This window comes from Zea mays, chromosome 8, assembly GCF_902167145.1.
Source record: "Zea mays cultivar B73 chromosome 8, Zm-B73-REFERENCE-NAM-5.0, whole genome shotgun sequence".
In the NCBI taxonomy this organism is placed as follows: domain Eukaryota; kingdom Viridiplantae; phylum Streptophyta; class Magnoliopsida; order Poales; family Poaceae; genus Zea; species Zea mays.
This window is the reverse complement of record NC_050103.1, coordinates 156969606-156986602: the sequence shown is the minus strand read 5'-3', so window position 1 is coordinate 156986602 and position 16997 is coordinate 156969606. Positions and strand designations below refer to the sequence as shown.

The 16997-nt window shown below is 57.4% G+C and overlaps 1 protein-coding gene across 1 annotated transcript; it reads left to right on the top strand.

The window, feature by feature from the left end:
* The first annotated feature begins 2594 nt into the window (after nt 1-2594).
* Nucleotides 2595-4402, top strand: LOC103636208 (mitogen-activated protein kinase kinase kinase 17). Its single transcript, XM_008658561.4, has one exon. The coding sequence runs from the start codon at nt 2959-2961 to the stop codon at nt 4375-4377; it is 1419 nt and encodes a 472-aa protein (XP_008656783.1). The 5' UTR covers nt 2595-2958; the 3' UTR covers nt 4378-4402.
* The last annotated feature ends 12595 nt before the right edge of the window (nt 4403-16997 follow it).

Below are 16997 nucleotides of genomic sequence, written 5' to 3'. Positions count from 1 at the left end.
GGGAGGGGCGACCGCCTAGAGCCCAAGAATCGGGAGCCCCACTTTTTTCAAATATTACTCTTAATATATAATATTAGTAAACATTTTTTAAAACTACCATATCAATTTTTGCCTATAAAAGCATAATACAAAACCAGCATGTTCGACCTTCAGGAGAAGGTATATTTGTATATGCATCCCTGATTATGTATCATGCATCATCTGTATATTAGTATAGTTCTACAAGATTGCCTATGAAGAACTTATTTGGCGCTCACAATAGAAACAAAAGAACTTTATCAAAATTAAAGTTATTGAAAAAATTATTTAAGGTCAACTATGTCGTAAAAATACTAAATTTAGCACATGCTCTATCGAGGAGGATATATTGAAAATCATTGATCTGAACACTGTCCTCATAGATTTTGCTTCAAGAAATATTCAACAAAGTTATTTATTTTGAGACATTAGAAATATATATGTAATCCAAAATTGTTTAATATTCTAGATTTTGTTTTCGTACAGATTTAACATGATTTAACATTGTTTAATATTCTTATTTATTCTATTTTACCATAATTATTGATGACACAAAAGAAAAAAAAACTAAGGGTCTAGACATTGAGATTGGACTAGGGCCCTTGAAAACCCAGAGTCAGCCCTGTTCGTTGTATCTAGGAGACTAGATTCGCACGTATTGGTGCATCTTAGGTTTATTTTCTTAGACTAGCTCCAACAAGGAGCTCTAAAGGGTCTTGTACCCTAAATTTAGAGGACGAGGACGTCCTCTACTCCCTCCAGCAGCGTCCTCTAAACGGTCCTCTAAATTTAGAGGACGTCGTTGGATCCTCTATATATAGAGTTTTTCTAAACGGTTCTCTATCTATTTGAATACTTTAAACAACCGGTTTAGTAAAACTAAAATATGTACAATACATTTAAGAGTATGACAAATATGTATGTACAAAAATTAAAAATTAAAAAAAATCTTTAATATATGTATTTGCATATAGATGACGTGATTTAGAGGACGTTGTTGGAGAGAAAGTAGATATAGGTAGGAGATACAATCTTTTAGAGAAGACTGTAAAGAACGAATATAGATGATGTATATAGAGAATTTTGCTGAAGATAGTATTATATCCACAGATAAAAAGTTGTACCTGACGGACAAGCTCGCACACGCAGCCATGCAATATGATGGTACGAAATCCAGCCCAACCGATGTAATGAAGGGGGGAAAGTAACAAAACTTACCTGGCGTGATGGCGTCCACCGTATTTGCATGAGCAACCAAGATAGGAATATAGGGTGGCAAATGAGTTCAAACATATGATCGGAAAAGATTAGCAGCTCTCGTAGTTTGCGCGAACCATTGTGCTATTGTTTTATGCCGGGAGAAAGTAACAAATTTAAACTACCTCTAGGAGATTTTCTATCACAATAATATGAATGGCGGCATACTCGCCTAAGGGCCTGTTTGTTTACCCCTCAGATTATATAATCTGGATTAAATAATCCTAAGAGGCAAACAAACAGTCTAGCTTATTTGCCCAGATTATATAATCTAACCCCTTGGATTATGATAATTCATAAGCAAGTGAGGAGGTGCTTATTTCAGATTATTTTTTTCCACTTCCCCACTATCCTTTCAAGTTTCCTAGAAATTACCCACCATTGCCATTATAATCTACCGAATCGTTTTTGCGCCTATCGGATCGGAGAAGCCCGCCACCCAACAGAAACACGCCAGATAATCTGGGTAAACAAACATGACTACTCAGATTATATAATCCAAATTATATAATCCAGATTATATAATCCTCTAAAAATAATCCAGATTATATAATCCATTGGGGTAAACAAACAGGCCCTAAGTCCGGCTGTCCGGCAATTTAGTGTCGGTTGGAAAACAGTAGAAAAATCTGACTGGTAGATCCGTTGGCACGATGCCGTGCATGTGCTCGCGGTGTAAAGCGCTCCGCAGAAAGGGATAAAACTGTGTGACCATGATTTATTAGCAAAAAAAAAAAAAACTGCGTGCCCGAGCACATGGAAGATGAAAGGTCCGGCGAGATTATCCACTAGACGGCGGAACCGATATGCTGGCCGGGGTCTGCTGTTCGCCGAACAAAGACGGACGGGCGTGCTGTGCCTGAGACGTCACGCACTCTGTGTGCTCGATCGGCATGCCTCCACGGCAGATCCTCTTCCGGAACGCATCCACGTCGCGGGAGAGATGGTGCCGTGACGTTACCCATGAAGGTCATGTTCGGTTCTACCTCAATCCATATAGATTGAGGGGGATTGGAAGGGATTCAATCCCTAGTAAGTCAAAATCCCCTCCAATCCGTATCAATCCCCTCCAATCCATATGGATTGAAAATAACCGAACAAGCCCGAAGGCAGGTACAGCAGAGAATAAAAAGAGAAAAAGAGACAACGTAACGCGACGGACCATCAGTACTGGTACTACTGGTCACGGCCTCACGGGTGACGAACTTGCTGAGGCCACCCAGTAGCCGGCTCTGCACGTGGTTGCCAATCAGACCAGACCCGGCGGGCCGGCGGCCAAGTGTTGAGAGGATGCACCTGCTGCCCGGCTGCGAGGCCGCGACCCGACGATCGATCTGGGCCCGTCGTCGCCAGTAGTAAAAGGCAGCAGGAAAAACGATGGAAACGGACCGAAAACCCGCGACCAGCGCTGATCCTACAAGTTCGTTACACCTTCCTTAGCAGACACTGGAACTGGTAGGCGGGCGACGAGGTTTGCAAAACGCACGCGGCCGTTCCCCTCTTCCTCCGCTCGGTTTCCGCACGTGCTCCACGCTGCCCGTAGAAATAGACCTCCCCTTCCCTCCCATCGCCCTATCCTGCAGACGCATAAATCTCTCCTCGACAGGCACACAAACACGCCATCACGATTCCCATTCCCTGCACTGCAATTCCTCACAGACTGACCGAATCCCAACCGTGGCCATGACGACGAAGCAGCTGAGGCGGGTGCGCACGCTGGGCCGCGGCGCGTCGGGCGCCGTGGTGTGGCTGGCCTCCGACGAGGCCTCGGGCGAGCTGGTGGCGGTGAAGTCGGCGCGCGCAGCGGGTGCCGCGGCGCAGCTGCGGCGCGAGGGCCGCGTCCTGCGGGGCCTCTCGTCGCCGCACATCGTGCCGTGCGTCGGCGCCCGCGCGGCGGCGGGCGGCGAGTACCAGCTCCTCCTGGAGTTCGCGCCCGGCGGGTCGCTCGCCGACGCGGCCGCCAGGGGAGGGGGCCGGCTGGCGGAGCGCGACATCCGCGCCTACGCGGGGGACGTGGCGCGCGCGCTGGCGTACCTGCACGGGCGGTCGCTGGTGCACGGGGACGTCAAGGCCCGGAACGTGGTGGTCGGCGGCGACGGCCGCGCCAGGCTGACCGACTTCGGGTGCGCGCGCCCCGCCGCCGCCGGGTCGGCGCGCCCGTTCGGGGGCACCCCGGCGTTCATGGCCCCCGAGGTGGCGCGCGGGGAGGGCCAGGGCCCCGCCGCCGACGTCTGGGCGCTCGGGTGCACCGTCGTCGAGCTGGCCACGGGCCGCGCGCCGTGGGGCGACGCCGACGGCCTCCTCGCCGCGGTCCACCGGATCGGGTACACGGACGACGTGCCGGAGGCGCCCGCGTGGATGTCGGCGGACGCCAGGGACTTCCTGGCGCGCTGCTTCGAGAGGCGCGCCGCCGCCCGCCCCACGGCCGCGCAGCTCCTGGCGCACCCGTTCGTCGCCGACCTCGACGCGCGGCCGAAGCGGCAGGAGGAGGGGCTCCCGTCCCCCAAGAGCACGCTGCAGCAGGACGCGTTCTGGGACTCGGACACCGACGACGAAGCGGACGAGGTGGCGACGGGCGCGGCCGAGAGGATCGGGGCGCTGGCGTGCGCCGCCTCCGCGCTGCCCGACTGGGACTCCGACCTCCAGGACGGATGGATCGACCTCCAGCACGACCGCCCGGGAACCGCCGGCGCCCCGCAGGCAGCGACGACGGAGGCGGCCGCCGCCGTCGCGGACTGCTTCGTCTGGGCGGAGCTGCCAGATGCAGAGGTGGAGCAACTCGTCGCCACCGCCGCAGATGCCAGCAGCAGCGGCCATGGCCACCTACGTCGTCTCCCGCGCATTGCAGGAGTGGTAGCTGTAGCTGGTGCCACGACCACCATTGAGCAGGGCAGCTACTTGCCTATGCATTCAGGCGTCCACGAAAAGAAGAAAAATCCACGCCCGTTCGATCACGGTGACGACGGGATAGAAAATGCGGGATCCCACCGCGCTTGTAACATGAACAGAGCAATAACAATGAAACGAATTTCGTTTAAAAAAAATTCCTTCTGGTTCGTTGGCACACACCGTACTACACTACACATGATGCCCAAGGCCTAACGTGCGATCAGCCGGACAGCTAGAATCCGAGTAGCGTCCCTCGTCCGCAAAGGCCCGGCCCGGCATGTTGGGAGAGGGGGGCCAATCAAAATGCGAGCGCGACGGACGGCGACGAGCCAGCGTGACGTCGGTCACGCCCGCCCGCCCGCACATGCAACTATGCAAGTGCTCCGGCTCCGCTGCTCCAGGCTGCAGTGCATGTCTTGAGTGGACATCACTTGATGTCAACGCCAAGATTCCCAACCCTTCGGTGGGAGATCCGAATCCGATGCGTTGCGCAGCAACCTCGCCTTCGGCGCATGCGGCATGCCCTTCCTTTTCCTGGTGGACGCGCGGGCCAAGGTCGGTGGGGTGTGTGTGTGCATGTACATAAACATAACACAAACCTTCGAATCAATCTTGGGTCTACAGTCACTTGGTTTCACTCCTGAACTTCGATGAGGCGATGACCCAAATTCGGCGCAATGGGGGTGTTCGGCGCGACGCCGGCGGTGAGGTAGACCCACCACTACCATGGCGGAAAAAAATTGGTACAGCCTGAATGCAAATCAAAGTGTTTACAACCCCTCACTAAAAGGATAATACACCCCACCCGCAGCAGCAGCAACAACAACTAAAACGTTATCCGGGGGATCTACAGGTGGGACATGTTCTCCTTTTCGTGAGGAGCTTCAAACACCCTGGGTTGCATTCGGGTTGCACCAAATTTTTTTTCCCCACCATGGCACTAGATCTCGGTATCCCCCGAAAATAAGCAGGTGCACGGGCACGTGCTACGACGCGGGCATCGTGGTCGTGGCCTTGGACGTTCGATCTGGTGATCTTCGTCACTCTGCTGGACACCGACGGCCAAGTTGCTAACGCATGGTGTGACGATGACACACGTCATGTCAGCAGCACTTGGTCGGATATTCCATAGTTCAATCCTTCCCTCTGGCCCGTTAGGCCGTCGCGAGACGTACGTTACGTTTGGCGTGACGGAGGTGGACCATGTGCTTGATCTGGCAAAAAAAATGGGCATGTGCACTCATTTCGTACGCTCTACCTACAGTGTACGCAGCTATATAAACAAAGGGGGCTGGGAAGGAAAGAAAAAAACTCTCACTCTCAAGCGAGCACGTGTTGCTGAAGTCCAGTAGTCCACCAAGTAAAAACAAAAAAAGCAAGCGTTATCGTTACCAATTGAAAACGTGCAAGCGCGGCCGAGCTCGTGGCTGAATGAACCGAGTCCGCTCTGCGATTTTGCTCGCTCCAGTCCCGGCCGGGGACGACCGCTGCCTGCGTTTCAGAGTTGAATTGACCTGAAGAACTAACTGAGGTTGGTGCAGCCCGAAGTGTCTGCGTCTGTATGTATGTATGTATGTATGTACACGTCCATCAGATCACCACCTTTCTCTTTCTTCGTACATCTACTCTTAGAAAACAGCACGTGCTTCTTTTTCTTCCCCATTCTCCCGCGACTTTTCAGATAGTAGGAACTAGTAGTAGTAGCCGGTGCGCGCGGGCAAACGAACAACGAAGCGGGCAGTTTTGGCACGCCGACGCGACCCGTACACGTCGGCGTCTGTGTCCGGCGGGCTGAGATATTTTTTTACTCTATTCACTCGTTCACGCTCTCTCGGTGGTGGCCAGTGCCAGTAGGCAAAAGTAGTTTACCCTCTCCCGGACGCACATGCTGACACGCGCCGACGCGCGCACGCACCCACCTCCTCTCCTGCAGAGTGAAGTTACCTGGAGGAGTGGCCAAGGTCCAAGGAGAGTCCGTGCAGGTTGTATTTAGAAATCAAATCATTTAACTCAACATCACATGAACCATCATGAGAGAAAGTGTTTGCAAATTTAGTGCAACACTCTTTAAGTTCTCTATCATTTAGTGACCTTAGTTTGCTTGAGCTCAATAAAAAACTCGAATATACCTTTAAACATGGAGAGTTTTTTAAATCTGGTCCTCAAAGAAGTGCTCGCCATATCAACTAATACCAAAAAATAGTTGACTTCAAAAGCTCTCTCAATTTCATGAATTTCTTCGTGGCAACTACTTTCATCAAATTGTTTCTTTCTCGCCGCTTTACGCTTTACTGGAAATGATGTATTTACACCAATATCATTTACAATATCTTTAGCAATGGTTACCAGCGAGCAACGGCTAGGGATTTTGGGAATAGAATAAATATATACCATACATATATATATAAGAGTATATATCTATTTGTGCCGGACTGGGGGCCCTACTGACTTTGGGGGCCCTGAGCGGCGGCATACCCTGCCTACCCTCAGGGCCGGGCCTGCACGCGCGCACGCACCCACCTCCTCTCCTGCAGAGTGAAGTTACCTGGAGGAGTGGCCAAGGTCCAAGGAGAGTCCGTGCAGGTTGTATTTGTATATCTGATCAATCAGAGGAAGGCGCGGCGGCGGCATCACGGATGCTCCGGAAAGGCACGTCTCGCTGGCTGGTACCCGTCAGCGTCGTCCCGTTCCTCCAACGGTTCGGCCTTTTCAGCTGCCCCCTCCTCCTTGCTCCGGAATGCCACGCGCGCGATGCAAAATCCTGAGCCCGCGTCGTCGATCGCCCTTGCTTTGCTCCAATGGTTCGGCGGCCTGCCCCCTCCTCCTTGCTCCACGGTTGCGCGACGAATCCAAATGATGAAGCCCCCGCCACTTTCGGCACTTGGTGCTTCCGTGTGGTGTGGTGTGGCTCGCCTGGACTAGCAATTAGTCTAGCAGCTGAAATTTACTACTACATGTTGACCTGCCACTTGGATTGGACGTACGCACGCCACCTAACCTACCCGACCGAACGCAAATAGCACTAGCGCAAGACCTGCCTTGTGCCCTCCGCAGTCCGCGCACGCATTTCCATGATTCTCATGACTTTCAGGTGCGCAGTAAATTCTTCACTGCGGCTTCCATCTTCCTCTCGTGAGAAAAAAACATACTCCTACATGACATGGTGTGCGGACACCAAGAAAGAGTTTGGTGTGGAGAGGAAAAGTAGTAAATGGATTTTAGGTGACGTAAGAGATGAGATGAGTGGGAGGGGAATCACCTACTGCCAGAAACGAGCCCAAAAGTATCTCTTTGTTTCAACAAATATATATATATATATATATATATATATATATATATATATATATATATATATATATATTGTCGGCGTTTCGAGACCGGGGTCCCTAAGCCGACGAGTGAATGTCGCCGCGTGCCCCAGCCCAGATGGATCGACGCGAGGCCGAGCGCGAAGGGGGAAGTGAGGTGGCCGGAGACAGGCGTGAGAGAGGTGGAAATCCCGCGGCCTTCGTGTTCGTCCCGCGCGCAGGTCGGGTGCGCTTGCAGTAGGGGGTTACAAGCGTCCGCGCGGGAGAGGGAGCGAGCGGCTTCAAGCGAGCGCCTGTCTCGTCCTCGTCCTCGCGCGGCCAACCTTCTCTAAGAGGGCCCTGGTCCTTCCTTTTATAGGCGTAAGGAGAGGATCCAGATGTACAATGGGGGTATAGCAGAGTGCTACGTGTCTAGCGGAGGAGAGCTAGCGCCCTAAGTACATGCCGTCGTGGCAGCCGGAGAGATTTTGGCACCCAGCTGGTGTGATGTCGTGGCCGTCGGAGGAGTGCTGGAGCCTGGCGGAGGGACAGCTGTCGGAGCTGTTGAGTCCTTGCTGACGTCCTCTTGCTTCCGTAAGGGGGCTGAGAGCAGTTGTCGTCACAGAGTGTGCGGGGCGCCATCATTGCCTATCTGGCGGAGCGAGCCAGATGGGACGCCGGTCTTGTTCCCCATGGCCCGAGTCAGCTTGGGGTAGGGTGATGATGGTGCCTCCTGTTGACGTGGCTGGTCTGCGCCCTAGGTTGGGCGATGTGGAAGCTCCTCCGAAGCCGAGGTCGAGTCTGTCTTCCGTGGCCGAGGTCGAGTCCGAGCCCCTGGTTCGGGCGAGGCGGAGACCGTCGGCTGAGGCCAGGGCGGAGTCCGAGCCCTGGGGTCGGGCGAAGCGGAGTTCGTCGTCTTCTGGGGCTGAGCCCGAGTCCGAGCCCTGGGTCGGGCGGAGCGGAGTTCGTCGTCTTCCGGGACTTAGCCCGAGTCCGAGCCCTGGGTCGGGCGGAGCGGAGTTCACCGTCTTCCGGGGCTTAGCCCGAGTCCGAGCCTTGGGTCGGGCGGAGCGGAGTTCGTCGTCTTCCGGGGCTTAGCCCGAGTCCGAGCCCTGGGTCGGGCGAAGCGGAGCTTCCTATGGTGTCTACGGCCGGGCCTGACTGCCTGTCAGCCTCACTCTGTCAAGTGGCACCGCAGTCGGAGCGGCGCAGGTGGCGCTGTCTTTCTGTCAGCCGGTCAGTGGAGCGACGAAGTGACGGCGGTCACTTCGGCTCTATCGGCTGGGGGGCGCGCGTCAGGATAAAGGTGTCAGGCCGCCTTTGCATTAAATGCTCCTGCGATTTGGTCGGTCGGTGCGGCGATTTGGTCAGGGTTGCTTCTTGGCGAAGACAGGGCCTCGAGCGAGCCAGAAATATGTTCCCCGCTGGAGGGGGGCCTCGGGCGAGACGGAAATCCTCCGGGGTCGGCTGCCCTTGTCCGAGGCTAGGCTTGGGCGAGGCGTGATCGAGTCCCTCGAATGGACTGATCCCTGACCTAATCGCACCCATCAGGCCTTTGCAGCTTTATGCTGATGGGGGTTACCAGCTGAGAATTAGGAGCCTTGAGGGTACCCCTAATTATGGTCCCCGACAGTAGCCCCCGAGCCTCAAAGGGAGTGTTAGCACTCGCTTGGAGGCTTTCGTCACACTTTTTTGCAAGGGGACCAGCCTTTCTCGGTTGCGCTTTGTTCCGGTGGGTGCGCGCGAGCGCACCCGCCGGGTGTAGCCCCCGAGGCCTCGGAGGAGTGGTTTGACTCCTCCGAGGTCTTAATGCCTCGCGTAATGCTTCGGCTGGTCTGGTCGACCCTCATGCGAGCTGGCCGTAGCCCGGGTGTACGGTCGGGTCCCAAGTTCTCGGGCTGGTATGTTGATGCTGTCAACGGTTCGGCCGGAGCCGGGTTTGCGAGAGCAGCCCCCGAGCCTCTGCACAGGGCAAGAGGGCGATCAGGGACAGACTCAACTTTTTTACATACACCCCTGCGTCGCCTTTCCGCAAGGAGGAGGGGGGGAAAGCGCCATGTTGCCCTCGATGGGCGCCGAACATGGTGTCTCCGGTGAGCTGCAAGCGGGTAATCCGAGTGGACGTCCGTGCCCCGTTCGTTAGGGGTCGGCTATGGGCCCAGAGGCACGCCCAAAAGTACCTGCGGGTGATCTGCCGGACCCGGTCCCCTGGCGACGGGGTCCGAGGGCTCGATGCCTCCCTCTGATGGGATTCCGTTACAAGATCGTTCCCGCTGGTCTCGGAAATGTCCTAGGGTACCTCGGGAGCGCAGCCTGAGCCTTGGTTATGTATCAAACGTACCCATGGTCATCCCTCGCTCTGTGTCTGAGGCGGTTGTGAACCCTTCGGGGGCCAGCCTTCGAACCCCTGATCAGTAGTGGGCGCAGAGCCCGAGAAGCCTGAGGCGGTCGTGGGACCCTTCCGAGGGGTCGGCCTTCGAACCTCTGACCAGTAGTGGGTGTAGAGCCCACGCGATCTGAGGCGGCTGTCGAACCCTTCCGAGGGGCCAGCCTTCGAACCTCTGATCAGTAGGGAGGCCCGGAGCCTGGTTCCTTCACGGGGAAGGATCCTTTTCGGGGTACCCCCTTTCCCGGTCCCTATTGCAAGAGAGAGAAAGAGGAAAAAAGGAAAAGGATACGAAATCGAACGACGTGGCGTACCTTTTTTGACGCGGTCATTATGGCGAAGGCGAAGCGTCGCCCGCTTCTCCTGCCAGAGGCGCCGCCTGTCCCGCCGCGGAGTTAATGCGACGGGGCGAGTGGTTCGCGAGGCGGCTGTTGCGCGTGCGCGAGCCGTTCGAGGAACGGAACACGGGCGCGTTGTCTTCACGCCGTGAGAGAGGGTTCTCTCGTCGCCCCTGGATGGGACGTAGGCTGGGCTGACGACGTGACCGCTGCTCCTGCCCGCCTGCCACCGCCATTACTGCCGGCCTGCTTTTGGCCGTATTGACCGTCGCGCCAGGCTGGCGCTGTTGGGTTGTGCGCTGGGTCGCCTCGAGTCGCGGTATTGGTTCTGCAGTCGAGGAGGCGCGGTGGTGGCACAAGTGGCGGTGCAGCTGTATGCACGAAGCATTCGGCGCGCCGGTCGCATGACGCGTGGGCCTGGGCCTCCATGCCGAGCGTGTTGGGAGTCGGAGAAGTGCGCCCATTTGGCGCGGTTGCATGCCGCCTGCATGGCTGCTCGCCCTCCCGCCCGTTGGTCTGGGCAAAAGTGGAGAGCCGCTTGCAACCGCTGGGCGGTTGCACGCACCGCGCGTGGCGGTTTGGCTTCTTCTGCTCTGAGCCGGCTTGCATGACGTGTGGGGCCCAGCCCCCGCGCCGTAGGGGAGGACCTTGGAGTGTGTTGGAGAAGACTCAGCCCATGACGGCTGGGGGCGCAAGTAGGGAGAGTCGCCTTTAAAAGGGGGGTGACCCCCATGGAAGGCGACCATGTCTTCGCGCTCCCTTATGCATCGCGCCTTTCCACCTTCCAAGCCCCTGGATGGGGGATGCCCGCCGTCTTTCCGCCTCGTCGTTGGGGGAACGCAACTCCGCGGGAGTTGGTACCTTTCAGCCATCGTTCGGCTTCAAGGATTTTCATCATGCAGCCCGGTTGCACCCCTCCACCGGCGGTCACCCAAAATGGTGACCTCCAGCCCCTGGGTGGGGAGAGGCAAACCGGACTGTGACCTTGGTCCCGCCCTCAGCCTCGAGGATGTTCGTCATCCTTGCTGGGGCGGGGGGCAAGGCGAGCCGGGGCTCTACCTCCCGCGCGGGCCGGCTGGCCACCTCTTCTTCCAGCTTCTGGTGGTGGCAACCATCCTCCGGCTCTGCGGAGGAGACGTCCTCTAGCCATGCCAGGGAAGGTGAACTGTTGCTGCCCAGCTAGGATGCAACATTCCGCCCTCTTCCTCGCTTTCGTGGCGAGGACGGGAGCGAGGACCTGCCGGTGCGCTTTGGAGCGGCTCGCTCTTTGGCTTTCATAGCTGGTTCGCATCCCTTGAGCGGGAACGCGAATGAGAGCCCTCCGGCGGCCGCGTCCGTCCTGGGACCATGGCTGCTGCTGCAGAGGTCGCTGGCGGGTCCCCCGGTGCTCGTCGCCCCGCAGGTTCCCCGGTGCGGAGGTTGTTCATACCTGCGGGGACGGAACCAGAGTTCCGTCTGTGATGGCACTTCAAATGCCAGTGTTTTTGTTCATTGTGGCTGTCGGGGCCTGAACATGTATGTATTTTTTCCTCATTTTCGAGCACTAAGACTCGTCTGTTGGTTGTCTGAGCCGCTTCACCAAGCGTGAGTCGCCCCGTGTAAAGGTGACGAGTGAGGTATCCGTATCCCGGAGGCGTAGGAGTCCCTCGGCTCAGTCAGCCTTGTTGTCCGAGGCTTCCCTTGCTTAGTTAAAGGAACCCCTCGGCCGCTCTTCGATGAGCCGAGGCCAGGGGTAGCGGTGTCAGCGCGAACAGAGGCAGAGTTGGCTCGAGAGGAAGACCTGGTCGGCCGGAGCCTGGTCGGGTCGTCCATTAGCGGGACCGACGCCGGAATTGACCAGCTGAGGCCTCGGGTCGGGCTGACGTCCTCGGAGGACAGCTGGCCGAGGCCCCGGGGTGACCGGCCGAGCCGCCTGCTCGGGCCGGATTCCCGGAGAAAACCCTAGCGGCGACGGCCCGAGCTTGGTGATGACGCCGTCCTTCAGAGTGGAGGTCTTCGGACCGCGTCGCCGTCCGAGGCTGGGTCGAACTTCGCCGTAGGTGTTGTCGACGCCGAGGGTGCTGCTGCTCCCTTCAAGCGTCAAGATCCGAGCCTGCAGGATTGGATCGTCTTGTAGCGTGTGTTTCCTGCGGCCGCCGAGGCCAAAACACACCCTCGCCGTGTTGTGAAGCTGCGTCTCTTTTCCTCTTGCTTCGAGTACCCGGACTTTTTTGTCGGTAACAGAATTGTTTGTGCGAGCGAGAGTTGCTTCTCACGGAAGGTGATGAGTGAGGTATCCGTATCCCGGAGGCGTAGGAGTCCCTCGGCTCGGTCAGCCTTGCCGCTTACGCGCACTCTTACCCGTCCATGGGGTTCTGTCACCGACGCAGTCAAGAAGGCTCGAAGAATCGCTCCGGCAGAAGAGCTTCCGAACGTGAAGACTTGTTCGGTCCACGGAATCACTTATCCGAACGTGAGTTACTTATCGCAGAAGGTGATGAGTGAGGTATCCGTATCCCGGAGGCGTAGGAGTCCCTCGGCTCGGTCAGCCTTGGCTGCTTACGTGTACTCCGCCGTTTTCAGGATCCACTTTCGAAGTAGTCAAAAAGCACGAAAGACATTCTGGCAGAAGGGATCTTTTTTCGAGGAAAAAATTCGACGCAGAGGGGGTTCCCCCCTTTTAGCCCCCGAGGGAGGGTCGGGCTTTGCCGAGGCGAGGCCGACCCTTCCTTGATGACTAAACTTTGCGTGGGAGCGAGGTATATGAACAACTTGAAAACATCTTAAGGGTAGAAGCGACGTAGCTGTTGGTTGTTCCAAGCGCTGCTGTAGACCTCGCCTTGACTGTTGGCCAGCTTGTACGTTCTGGGCTTCAGAACTTTGGCGATGACGAACGGCCCCTCCCAGGGGGCGTGAGCTTGTGCCGCCCCGGGCGTCTTGCCGTAGCCGAAGCACCAGGTCGCCCACCTAGAGGTCTCGGGACCGGACCCCTCGGGCGTGGTAGCGTCGCAGGGACTGCTGGTACCGCGCCGAGTGTAGTAAGGCCTTGTCCCGGGCCTCCTCCAGCTAGTCCAACGAGTCCTCTCGGCTAGCTTGGTTGCTTTGGTCGGTGTAGGCCCTCGTCCTCGGGGAACCGTATTCTAAGTCTGTGGGCAAGATGGCCTCGACCCCATAGACTAGAAAGAACGGCGTGAAGCCCTTGGCTCGGCTCGGCGTTGTCCTCAGGCTCCAAACCACCGAGGGGAGTTCATCCATCGCTTGCCGAACTTGTTGAGGTCGTTGTAGATCCGAGGCTTGAGCCCTTGTAGAATCATGCCGTTGGCACGCTCTACTTGCCCATTTGACATGGGGTGAGCTACGGCGGCCCAGTCCACCCGGATGTGGTGATCCTCGCAGAAGTCCAGGAACTTTCTGCCGGTGAACTGGGTGCCGTTGTCGGTGATGATGGAGTTCGGGACCCCGAATCGATGGATGATGTTGGTGAAGAACGCCACCGCCTGCTCGGACCTGATGCTGTTTAGGGGTCGGACCTCGATCCACTTGGAGAATTTGTCGATGGCGACCAACAGGTGCGAGTAGCCCCCGGGTGCCTTCTGCAAGGGGCCGACGAGGTCCAGACCCCATACAGCAAAAGGCCAGGTGATGGGTATCGTCTGCAGAGCCTGAGCGGGCAGGTGGGTCTGCCTTGCGTAGAACTGACACCCTTCGCAGGCGCGGACAATTTTAGTGGCGTCGGCCACCGCCGTGGGCCAGTAGAAGCCTTGTCGGAAGGCATTCCCGACAAGGGCTCGAGGCGCTGCGTGATGGCCGCAAGCCCCCGAGTGTATCTCTCGCAGGAGTTCCTGACCTTCGGCGATGGAGATGCATCGCTGGAGGATGCCGGAGGGGCTGCGGTGGTAGAGCTCCTTCTCATTTCCCAGCAGGACGAACGACTTGGCGCGCCGCGCCACCCGCCGAGCTTCGGCTCGGTCGGAGGGTAGCTCTCCTTGGTGGAGATATTGCAGGTACGGGGTCCGCCAATTTTGATCAGGCGTGACCCCGCTTTGCTCCCCCTCGACGCGCAGCGCCTCGCCTTCGGGGGCTGAGGGTACCTCGGGTCGAACCGAGGGTGCCTCGGGCCGAGCCGAGGGTGCGTCGGACTGTGCCGAGGGTGCCTCAGGCTCAGGCGTGTCGTCGATCTTGACGGAGGGTTGATGCAGATCTCGGGAGAAGACGTCTGGGGAACCATTGTTCGCCCCGAGGCTATTTTAGCCAGCTCGTCCGCAGTCTCGTTGTAGCGCCGAGCGATGTGGTTGAGCTCGAGCCCGTAGAACTTGTCTTCCAGGCGCCGAACCTCATCGCAGTAGGCCTCCATCTTCGGGTCGCGGCAGTGGGAGTTCTTCATGACTTGGTCGATGACGAGCTGCGAGTCACCGCGAGCGTCGAGGCGTCGGACCCCTAGCTCGATGGCGATACGCAACCCGTTGACCAGAGCCTCATACTCGGCCACATTGTTGGACGCCGGGAAATGGAGGCGTAGCACATAGCGTACGTACCTGTCGAGGGGCGAGATGAAGAGTAGGCCTGCGCCGGCTCCTGTCTTCATCAACGACCCGTCGAAGAACATGGTCCAGAGCTCCGGTTGGATCGGCGTCGTTGGTAGCTGGGTGTCGACCCATTTGGCCACGAAGTCTGCCAGGACCTGGGACTTGATGGCCTTCCGAGGGGCGAACGAGATTGCTTCGCCCATGATTTCCACCGCCCACTTTGCGATTCTACCCGAGGCCTCTCGGCACTTCATGATCTCCCCCAGGGGAAGGACGACACCACAGTTACCGGATGAGACTCGAAGTAGTGGCGCAGCTTCCGCCGTGTCAGGATCATCGCATACAGCAGCTTCTGGACTTGTGGATAGCGGATCTTGGTTTCGGACAGTACCTCGCTGACGAAGTAGACTGGCCTTTGAACGGGCAATGCATGCCCCTCTTCTTGCCTTTCGACCACAATTGCGGCGCTAACCACCTGAGTGGTCGCGGCGACGTAGATCAAGAGGGCTTCTCCGGCAGCTGGGGGCACCAAGATAGGCGCCTTCGTGAGGAGCGCCTTCAGGTTCCCGAGGGCTTCCTCGGCCTCAGGGGTCCAAGTGAAGCACTCGACCTTCCTTAAGAGGCGGTACAGAGGTAGACCTCTTTCGCCGAGGCGTGAGATGAAGCGGCTCAGAGCCGCGAGACATCCCATGACCCTCTGTACGCCTTTCAAGTCCTTGATGGGCCCCATGCTGGTGATGGCTGCGATCTTCTCCGGGTTGGCTTCGATGCCCCGCTCGGAGATGATGAACCCCAAGAGCTTGCCTCGGGGCACCCCGAAGACACACTTCTCGGGATTGAGCTTGACGCCTTTCGCCTTGAGACATCGGAATGTCACTTCAAGGTCAGAAAGGAGGTCGGAGGCTTTCCTCGTCTTGACTACGATGTCATCGACGTAGGCCTCGACCGTGCGGCCAATGTGTTCGCCGAACACATGGTTCATGCACCGCTGGTACGTCGCACCCGCATTCCTCAAACCGAACGGCATGGTGACATAGCAGTACATGCCGAAGGGTGTGATGAAAGAAGTCGCGAGCTGGTCAGATTCTTTCATCCTGATTTGGTGATACCCTGAGTAGGCATCGAGGAAAGACAGGGTTTCGCACCCAGCAGTGGAATCCACGATTCGATCGATGCGAGGCAGAGGGTAGGAAACCTTCGGACATGCTTTGTTCAGACCAGTGTAGTCTACACACATCCGCCATTTCCCCCCTTTCTTTCTCACAAGCACAGGGTTGGCAAGCCATTCGGTATGGAATACCTCTTTGATGAACCCTGCCGCCATTAGCTTGTGGATCTCCTCGCCTATGGCTCTGCGCTTCTCCTCGTCGAACCGGCGCAGAGGCTGCTTGACGGGTCGGGCTCCGGCTCGGATGTCCAGCGAGTGCTCGGCGACATCCCTCGGTATGCCGGGCATGTCCGAGGGACTCCACGCGAAGACGTCGGCGTTCACGCGGAGAAAGTCGACGAGCACTGCTTCCTATTTGGGATCGAGCCCGGAGCCGATCCGGATCTGCTTGGAGGCGTCGCCGCTGAGGTCGAGAGGGACGGCCTTAACCGTCTCCGCTGGCTCAAAGTTGCCGGCATGATGCTTCACGTCTGGCACCTCCTTAGAGAGGCTCTCCAGGTCGGCGATGAGGGCCTCGGACTCGGCGAGGGCCTCGGCGTACTCCACGCACTCCATGTCGCATTCGAACGCGTGTTTGTACGTGGGGCCGATGGTGATGACCCCGTTGGGGCCCAACATCTTGAGCTTCAGGTAGGTGTAGTTGGGGACGGCCATGAACTTCGCGTAGCATGGTCTTCCCAGTACCGCGTGGTAGGTCCCTCGGAACCCGACCACCTCGAACGTCAGGGTCTCCCTTCGGAAGTTGGAGGGTGTTCCGAAGCAGACGGGAAGGTCGAGTTGTCCGAGGGGCTGGACGCGCTTCCCGGGAATGATCCCATGGAAGGGCGCAGCGCCTGCCCGGACAGAGGACAGATCGACACGCAGGAGCCCGAGGGTCTCGGCGTAGATGATGTTGAGGCTGCTGCCTCCGTCCATGAGGACCTTGGTGAGCCTGACGTTGCCGATGACGGGGTTGACGACGAGCGGGTATTTCCCCGGGCTCGGCACATGGTCGGGGTGGTCGGCTTGGTCGAAAGTGATGGGCTTGTCGGACCAGTCTAGGTAGACTGGCGCCGCCACCTTCACCGAACAGACCTCCCGGCGCTCTTGCTTGCGGTGCCGAGCCGAGGCATCCGCCGCTTGCCCACCGTAGATCATGAAGCAGTCGCG

Excerpts from the sequence above, each read along its gene's own strand:
- LOC103636208 (XM_008658561.4), top strand. The coding sequence starts at position 2,959 with ATGACGACGAAGCAGCTGAGGCGGGTGCGCACGCTGGGCCGCGGCGCG.